The following is a 9,847-nucleotide window of genomic DNA, read 5'->3' as shown; positions in this document are numbered from 1 at the left end:
TGATGACAGTTACGGACAAGAGTGAAATCTTTTCGCAAACACGGAGCTTGATCACCTTTCTACTCCTGAACAACTGAAAACTATGTGTACATTCTACTTAGCAGTTAATGACCTAGTTAGCCGAACGCAGCCATTTCTCCTTCTTTAAAATAAAATTAAGAGCAACAAAAATAATAATAACTGAACTGAAAAGGTAAACAGAGTGTAATAATATAACTTTTTGTTGATGAATAATGTCTCATACACTCCGGCGTTTGGAAGCAATAGTGAACTAATTGAGATTTGTAACAGAGTGAATTTCAAAAGTAGAAACGACCTACAACATTCTAAAATTTTTTGAATGATTTCAAACAGAGTAATAGTTGAGCTTATCTTTTAAACAGTGTGAGAAAACGTAATGGTTATGCCATTGTCGGAATGGAAGCAACACGGTGACAGTGGAATCAACGGAGGTTGAAATGTTTATGTCTCGCTTTTTAATAATATTCTAAAGCCAAGATGGCAAAAATATTTCTTTATTCAAAACAACCGGTTTCGACAGAGTCTGCTGTCATCTTCGGGCCTTAAAACTCATTTTGTCACGAAACGTGTTGATTTTAAGTTGGACCTCACGCCATATTGTCATGTGGATAAGAAACAGCACATTGTAAAAGGTTTGTCATAACAAAATATTTAAAAACAATGTTCTTAATGTCTTTAAATATTTTAGTTATGACAAACCTTTTATAACGTGCTGTTTTTTATCCACGTGACAACTTGGCCTGAGGTCTAACTTAAAATGAACACATTTCATAACAAATAGATGTGTGAAGACCTGAAGATGAAACCAAAGTCTATCGAAACCGGTTGTTTTAAATAAAAAAATATTCATGCGGTCTTGGCTTTAGAATGTTTTTAGCAAGTAATACAGATCTCTCCTTCTGTCTCTCAAAAATGAGAAAATCCTGTTTCGCTTGTATGCCTTCTGGACTCGAAACGAATATTATCACTATATGATAGTGAAACTTAGGCGAATAGTGTGAATGTCATAACAAACTGAAAGACAGTGTTATTAAGGAAGGTACAGTGTCACACGAGTACTGCTTAGGGCCCTAAGAATATATTTTTCAGAAGCTCTAATGAAAATGTATCGTGGTACTCCTTACTAATGATATAGCCACCACATAATCCAAGTAAGAATATTTCTTTTGGCACATTACATTACACATCAGCCGCTGTTACTTTTGGTTCACTTCTGCTTTCGAATTCATTCTGAAGACATAAATTATCAGCAATGATTTTTCGTAATGATTTGGAAGCACACCTGGAATGTTTTTCCTGCATAGGATAGCTGCAGAACTGAAAGCACGGTTTTCGTCAAATTTTACCGCAAAACTACGCGCGCAGAGACAATAACTGGGAGAAGAAGCTGCGTACAAACGCATCGGATCTATCTAGTCCATTTATCCCAGCGTGTGTCCTAGAAAAGGACTCTCGTTTGGCGATGTGACACAAACCGAAGCAAAGACATACAAAGACATACAAAGACACACAACTATTCAGCGAAATTGTCACGATTCGTAAGCGTGGCGTTTGAATATGGAACACGAGAACGCCAGTGTCAGTCCGGTCTGGCGTGAGGAACGCGAGCGAAGCCGCAGCAACAGGGACGCCCGTCAGACGGCCGTGACCTTGAAGCTGCCGGTAAAGGTGGCGCCGGCGGCGCCTGTGGCGGGGGCGGCGCTGCCGTGGCGGCGGGGGGCGGCGACGACGTAGCAGACGGCCCTGTCGCGGCTGCCCAGGACGCTGGCGACGACGGCAGCGCCGGGGACGACGGAGGCGGCGGGGGCGGCGGCGGGCGCCGGGGGCGGCGGTCAGACGTAGGCTGCGGCGGTGGCGGGAGCCGAGGATGTGCCGCTCGACGTGGCCTGCGTCACCGTCGTCTCGGCGCCGCGCGGCAGCAGCGGCACTGGGTTCGAGTTGTTGGACGTCGGCACCGAGTAGCCCATCTTGTACTTCTGCGCCATCCGAGTGCACAGTCCGTACCTGCAATAGCCGATTTTTTTTTTGGTACTCTTTCCCTTCGGGAGGCCTTACACTGCTGGCCATTATAGCTCCAATACCAGGAATGATAGAGGATAACCAAGTATCATTTATTATAAGCATACAGCAGAATAGCAAGCATTGGCTGGTGGTGGTCATGTACTAACAAGCTACAGCACACTGTAAATATCGCACTAAAATTATGCCATTTGTCTTCGAATGCGAGCTGGAAGTAAATTGGAACGATCACGTACATAATATTTCGGGGAAACAAAATCAAAGGCTGCGATTTCCTGGCAGAACAATTAGAGAAAGCAACAGGTCTACTAAAAAGGCTGCATACACTACGCTTGTCCGCCCTCTTCTGGAGTACTGCTGTGTGGTATGCATCTGCATCAGATATTATTTACGTAGGACATCGAGAAACTTCATAGAAGGGCAGCTCGTTTTTTGATTTCATCCATACTGTATGTGAGATCGTGGTTGTGAATTTTAATGTTATAAAATATATCGGCTCAACCACTTGTTTATAGTGTAAAACACTAAGATTGACGCTTTTCGGAAGTCAAGCTTCCATCATCAGGATGATAAAAAGTAAAAGAACCTGTTAAAACTCACTAAAATGGAACATACACCAGGCACAATAAAATTGATAGTAAAATTAAAACATCGTGGCTACTTCCCTTGTTGCAGCCGTGTCTTCCAAGGTGCATCTCCAAATAGTCGTCAAAATATAAAAAACTCTAAAATGGTTTTGTTTTTTATATTTTGACGACTATGTGGAGATGAACCTTGTAAGACACGGCTGCAACAAGGGAAGTAGCCGCGATTTTAATTTTATTATGAATTTTATCGTGCCTGGTGTATGTTGCATTTTAGCGAGTTTTAACAGGTTCTTTTACTTTTTATCATTCTGATGATGGAAGCTAGACTGCCGAAACGAGTCAATCTTAGTGTTTTACACTATAAACAAGTGGTTGAGCCGATATATTTTATAACATTGCAGCTCGTTTTGTATTAACGTGAAATAGGGGAGAGAGAGTGTCACTGACATGATATTATAATTGCTGTGGCAGTCATTAAAATAAAGGCGATTTTCGTCTTGAGAGGATGTTGTCATGAAATTTCAATCACCAGCTTCGTCCTCAGGGTGGGAAAATATTTTGTTGGGCCCCATCTCCATAGGGAGGAATGGTCGTCATAAATGTAATAAGTGAAATCAGAGCTCGCACGGAAAAAATCAAATGTTCGTTTTTGCCATGCGCTGTTCGAGAGTGGAACGGTAGAGAAATAGCTTACAGGTGGCTCGATGAACCCTCTGCTATGCACTTAGTTGTGAAGTCCAGAGTAATCAGGTAGATATAGATGTAGACGTTTAAAATTACGCCATTTCTTTTCGAATGTGAGTCGGAAAACGCACAAAAATTGCACCATCTCTCTTCGAATGCCTGATAACTAAGAGTAAAACGGACGAAAATATGTTTTGTAGCGCTCTCTCCGCGATAACTAGCAACAAGTGTCGAGTGCTGAAATGACGGTCAACCTTCTACGATCAACTCAGAGGAAGGACACAGCTCTCTGTTTCCGACTGAGCGTGGTCCGATGTGACGTCATCCTCCTCAGCACTGAGGGTGCTACGCTGCACACGGCATCAAGGCAGTATTTTTCTTTGAAGTGTGTGTAAAGCATTGTGCAACTAATATGGCGAAATCTATAGATGATCTTCTCCAGCAAAACTTTGGAGCAGAACGTGAGAGTTTCAAGTTGCTGGAATATTTCACCTGAGTAGACCGTCGGAAAAGGTAAAAAGTTCTCTAAATATTTGTGAGTAGAGTATGAGGGATTTTTCAGCAGCATTTGACAAGTAGGTACTGTGGTGTAGTCGTCAAGTGCGTGAACTAGCAGGTCTTCGGCTCGGGTTCGAATCCTGCTACTGTCACCAATTTTTTCATTTTATTTTATTCTTCGTAATGTTAAGCTGTTAATTTCAGTATCTGAATACATTTAAACGGTTGAGTTTATACACTGCCGAAAAAATCAGTCCATCTGGAAAGACGACGTCGATTTTGACCAGTCACAGCATATGCCACCTGGGGGATAGTAGATGTACTGATAATAGTTTCAACGTCGCCCGCCGACAGATAGCGTAGTGGCATAGATAGATACCAGAGCGCCATCTGTGTCTACCCTTTATTTAGGAATGCTCACAACCAGAAGTCTCAGTGTGGTACGAACGTGCGAAGCAAATAGGTAACCATGCCATGGAGATACGCTTCTTACAGTCAACTGAGCCATTTTGATAGGGGTCAAATTGTTGCCTTCCGAGAAGCGGGATGGTCCTTTCGGAGAATCGTCACAAAAGTTGGACACGCTGCGTCAGTCGTGCAACGATGCTGTCATCAGTGCCCACGTGAACATTCTCACATTCGGAGACAAGGTTCTGGACATGCAAACCAGCGCAGACGCCCGCCAGGGTCTTCGTATTGTAAGCGCAGTAATGATAGATCTTGTAGCTACTACAGCAGAGATAAGAGGGCTTATGGGCCGAGACGTGTAAACGCGGAATTGTTGCGAACCAGTTGTTAGGACTGGGACTACGTGGTGCACACCTCTAGCCCTTTTTACACTCACGCAATATCATCAACGTGAACGGATCAACTGGTGCCGTCAGAGGATCACTTGGTAAATGGAATGGCGCTGTGATCTTCAGCGATGAAATTACATTCTGCCTGCATGCAAGTGATGGTCGTCTGCGCATACGACGTATACCTGGTCAGGCTCTCTCGTAGAGTGCATTCGTCCAAGACACAGGCAAGCTTGGCATAACGTATCGAAGGACAGTATTCGCTATCAGTACGGTCGACTCGATGCCAGAGTCAGCGCGTGCATTGTCGCCCGTGGAGGCTACGCCACGTACTAATTGGGGTGTTGAGGCATATGTTGATATCTGATACTTCAGAAGCGTTTGTGCTATTGATCTGTAAATGTTATCATTTCATGTACTCCATATGCACTTTTGCAACGACCTCTAAAAGAGTGTACTAATTTTTTTGTCGGCAATGTATGTTTGAAATTAATATATTGAATTTAGTTACAATTATCACCCTTGTAAATCGTAAGGCTATAGGTGGTGGTAAAAAGGGCGAGTATACGGAGCAATTTAGTAGGAAAGTATACGAAAAGAGTTGGATCTGCGGACGTGATGTTCACATTGCACTGTATTGCTTTTCGTGTTTGTTGTTCGGAAACTGTGATGCGTGGGATACAGAGGGAGTGAAAGATCTAGGACACAATATAATAACAATAATAATAATAATAATAAAACGTAGCGGAAATAATAAACATGTTATCAGTATACTTGATGTACAGCATTAGGTACAGTTACGAGGGTCACTCCAAAAGAAATTCACACTATTTTTTTTTTAAATCCATCTTTTATTCTACATGTTTGAAACTTTTACAGTGTGTAGATACATCCTTTAGGAACAATATTTTCATTTCACCACATAATTTCCATCCCTCTCAACTGCCTTACGCCATTTTGGAACCAGCGCCTGTATACCCTAACGGTAAAATTCTGGACCAACCTGTTGGAGCCACTGTTTGGCAGCGTGCACAAGGGAGTCATCATCTTCAAACCTTGTTCCACGAAGAGAGTCTTTCAGTTTCCCAAAGAGATGATAGTCACATGGAGCCAGGTCAGGACTGTAAGGCGGGTGTTTCAATGTTGTCCATCCTAGTTTTGTGATCTCTTCCATGGTTTTTTGACTGACATGTGGCCGTGCATTGTCGTGCAACAGCAGAACATCCTGCTTTTGTCGATGTGGTCGAACACGACTCAGTCGAGCTTGAAGTTTCTTCAGTGTTGTCACTTATGCATCAGAATTTATGGTGGTTCCACTTGGCATGATGTCGACAAGCAAGAGTCCTTCGGAATAGAAAAACACTGTAGCCATAAATTTTCCAGCAGAAGGTGTGGTTTTGAATTTTTTTTCTTGGGTGAATTTGCATGATGCCACTCCATTGATTGCCTTTTCGTGTCTGGTGAAAAATGATGGAGCTATGTTTCATCACCTGTCACAATTCTTCCAAGAAATTCATCTCCACCATTCTAGTACTGTTCCAAAAGTTCGCTGCATTCCGTTTTTCTTGTTTCTTTGTGAGCCACTGTCAACATTCTGGGAACCCACCTGGCGCAAACCTTTTTTTAACGCCAACACTTTCAGTATTCTGCAAACACTTCCTTCCCCTATCCCAACGTAGCGTGACAATTCGTTCAGTGTGATCCGTCTGTCAGCAGTCACCAATTCGTTAACTCTCTGCACATTGTCTGGAGTATGCGCAGGGCCTGCCGCTACGAGGACAATCCTCAATATTGCCGTACCCGCTTTCATCACGTAACCTGCTTGCCCACCGACTAACTGTACTGCACTCGACAGCAGAATCTCCATACACCTTTTTCAACCTCTTGTGGATGTTTCTCACTCTCTCGTTTTCACAGTACAGGAATTCTAGGACAGCACGTTGTTTCTGACGAACGTCAAGTGTAGCAGCCATCTTGAAGACATGCTGTGATGGCGCCACTCACGGGAACAGGTTGAACTAAGTTTGAAAACAAGCGCGAAGGATGTATCTACACACTGTAAAACTTTCACACATGCAGAATGAAAACTGTATTTTTACAAAAATAGTGTGCATTTCCTTTGGAGTGACCCACGTAATATAGCAACAATATTAAGTTACGCCTATCATGGAGACATTGAAACACAGTCTGCTTATTTTCGTAATATTGTAGCATACTGGCAAAATTTTGAACTGAGGTTGGATGGCAGATATGGACATGTAATTCCATGCTGCTTCTATTCTGTGCAAGAGTTCATGAAACTTAGTGGCTGCCTAATGGTACGTGCCGTTCTCTCGGTAACCGATTCTCAGAACTTTTCAGTGAGTGAGAGATCAGCAGAATGTGCTGTGTCGAAGTAGGACAGGTAAGACGCAGTCTTGCATTATCTTGTTGAAAAATAGACACCAGCCTTGACCTGCCAGAAATGTAACCCCTGATGTGTGAATTACTGGTTATGCGTTCTAGAGTTGATCCTATCGTGTACCCTGTGCTACCTCATACGCTACTGGCTGGTGGCAATGACGAATGCAGTATCGCAACTTTCCATCTCCTCGGCGCCTCCACACACGGGTGCATCTATCACGATGCTGTACACAGAACCCTGACTCATCTGAAAAGACAGGGTGCTGTCGCTCCAGTATCCACTGCTGTCACTGGGCACACTTCTGTCGACACTTCTCTCGCTGCGACAACAATGGCCACTGAACTTACAGAGCGTGGTGCTCCAGACGTTGTATGTGCGGATCCTTGTCTTGCTGCAAGCTATCCCATTTCCTGGTTCAAGGTAAGTGACAAGGCTGTACGATCCTGTACGGCTAGGAGAACAATATATCCGTCCTCTCGGGCGCTAGTCGCGTGGCGCCTTTGAGAATCCTGCAGTGTGACGAGTTCGGTCCTGCTGAACTCATCGATTCCGTATTCGCAAGACAGTCGTGGGATTCCGACCAGTGTGAGCAGCGATATTTCGAAACGACAACGACTGTCTCGATAGACCACGATCCTACAGCTGTCCAGCTCCACATGTGCTGGAAGCTGTTTCTCTTTGTTACGAAAGGCATAACACGGTCTTCTGATAATCAGTCAACATTCAGATGCGATTTCTGAAAGAGAAATCCACTACTTACCCTCTCTTTATACAGAGAATGTAAATTGCATTACTACTGTCTACGTTGTGGAGGTAAAAAAAAGTGAAGTTCCACGTCCTGGCTCTAACCAGGACAGTCGGGCCTCACCGACCGTCATGTCATCCTCTGCCAATGGCGTCATTGGATAAAGTATGGAGGGGGATGTTGTCAGAATATCGATCTTCAGCTTGAACTTGGAACCACTGCTGCTCGGTCAAGTGCCTCTCCAATTGAGCTCGCGAGGCTGAGTGTACCCCCTCCCAATCCTCCAATTACGGAAAAATCTCTGGCAGTACTGGGAAACGAAGCGGGCTCTACCGCATGACAGTCAACCGCGATGACCTCTCAGCTACGAAGGCGGGCATCTACATTGTGCTTTACATTTACAAACTTGAAGTACACTTCATAGCAACTCTGCATTTGTTGCCTGCTGCCTTCAAAAAGTTGGAGTTTTTGTGTCCAGAAGAGTATTGTTGGTTGACGACACTATTCGCCATCAGTCACTGCTAACATTCAAAACTGTTCTATATTCAAAGCATGTGTTTGGAGTGATAAAGTCAAATGAAAGTTGTAAGAAAGAGATAGCCTGACTGAGACTTACAAGGGGAGGCCGCCAATTGTGAAATTCAGATTCGATTCATACTGCGCATAATAAAAGCTCATGGCCAGAGGTGTAATGTGGCAAAGCACCAAGATGCACTTCTCAGCCGTTGTCGAGAAAATCAACAGTTAAAAGAAACCCTTGCGGTGAAATACTATCTACGATTGATAATTTCCTACAGCGTCGTGGCGCAGAGGTAAGCGCTTGGGTTCGTAATCCGAAGGTCGCCGGATCGAATCCCGCACCATGCAACTTTTTTTCATTAGTTTTTTGTAATTCAAATATATATATATATATAAGCTATTAATGAATTGCTTATGCATGTTGGAGAAGGCGGATCGCTCTCCAATTGTACCGCCTCCATTTTTCCGTTTGTTTAACAGGGTGTACCAAAACTCTCAGGTTCGCACTGATTTTCAACGATGTTATAAGTTGCGCTAGGGACCGCATCTACCTTCTTTCGAAGTTAGCGTGCAACGACGCTGTTATGCGGAGGCTCGTTTCGGCCCATTCAACATCTGTCCATCAAGTGTAACGAGCGAGTAACGGAGTTTATATTTCATACCTGCCACAGCAAATTTGTGTTCGTGGGGTCTCTATTCTAATTCGAACGTTTTACTTACGCTATTCGTATTCGATTCGGAATATCGTTTCTACGTCTTCCGTTAACTATACGTGGTAAACATTATGAAGACAATTAATAACATTTGTGAAATACAACTTTATTTGCGGAAAACATAATTATGTTCGAAGTCGCCAGTTTTTCCACGACAAACGACTTTCAACTACTTATATATATATATATATATATATATATATATATATATATATAAGTAGTGTGTGTAAGTGTAAGTAGTGTATAAGTGTGTGTGTGTGTGTGTGTGTGTGTATATACACATTTGAATTACAATAAACAAATACTAAAAAAAAAGGTTGCATGGCGCGAGATTCGATCCGGCGACCTTCGGATTACATACCCGAGCACTTACCGCTGCGCCACGACGCTGTAGAAGACTATTAATCGTAGAGAGTATTTCACCGCAACGGTATCTTTTAACTCGGTTTTCTCGACAACGGCTGAGAAGTGCATCTTGGTGCTTTGCCACATTACACCTCTGGCCATGAGCTTTTATTATGCGCAGTATGAATCGAATCTGAATTTCACAATTGGCGGCCTCCCCTTGTTAGTAGAAGAATCTTAAGAAAAGATATGTCACCCAAGATCGAAGCGTACAAAAACCATCATTCGATAAACTGTTGAATATTGCTCGTCCGTCTGGGACATTACACTGAAGCGCCAAAGAAACGGGTATACGCATCCGTATTCAAATACAGAGATATGTAAAAAGGCAGAATGCGGCGCTGCGGTCGGCTACGCCTATATAAGACAAGTGTCTGGCGCAACGTTTAGAGAAGTTAATGCTGCTACAATGGCAGGCTATCAAGATTTAAGTAAGTTTGAACGTGGTTTCATAG

General features: G+C 43.3%; 1 protein-coding gene across 1 annotated transcript in view; it reads right to left on the bottom strand.

The window, feature by feature from the left end:
* Positions 1-1,083: 1,083 nt before the first annotated feature.
* Positions 1,084-9,847, bottom strand: part of LOC126455064 (lutropin-choriogonadotropic hormone receptor-like) — an 805,745-nt gene continuing 796,981 nt past the window's right edge. Inside the window, exons 15-16 of the mRNA XM_050091146.1 lie at positions 1,931-2,025; positions 1,084-1,091 (exon numbers count right to left, since the gene is read on the bottom strand). Of these exons, the coding sequence (XP_049947103.1) occupies positions 1,084-1,091; positions 1,931-2,025 (103 nt within the window). The remainder of the gene's footprint in view (positions 1,092-1,930; positions 2,026-9,847) is intronic.

The sequence above is a fragment of the Schistocerca serialis genome, chromosome 1 (genome assembly GCF_023864345.2).
Source record: "Schistocerca serialis cubense isolate TAMUIC-IGC-003099 chromosome 1, iqSchSeri2.2, whole genome shotgun sequence".
NCBI classification, from domain to species: Eukaryota; Metazoa; Arthropoda; class Insecta; order Orthoptera; family Acrididae; genus Schistocerca; species Schistocerca serialis.
Note: the sequence above shows the minus strand (reverse complement) of the source record. Positions and strands in the feature narration are given on the sequence as shown.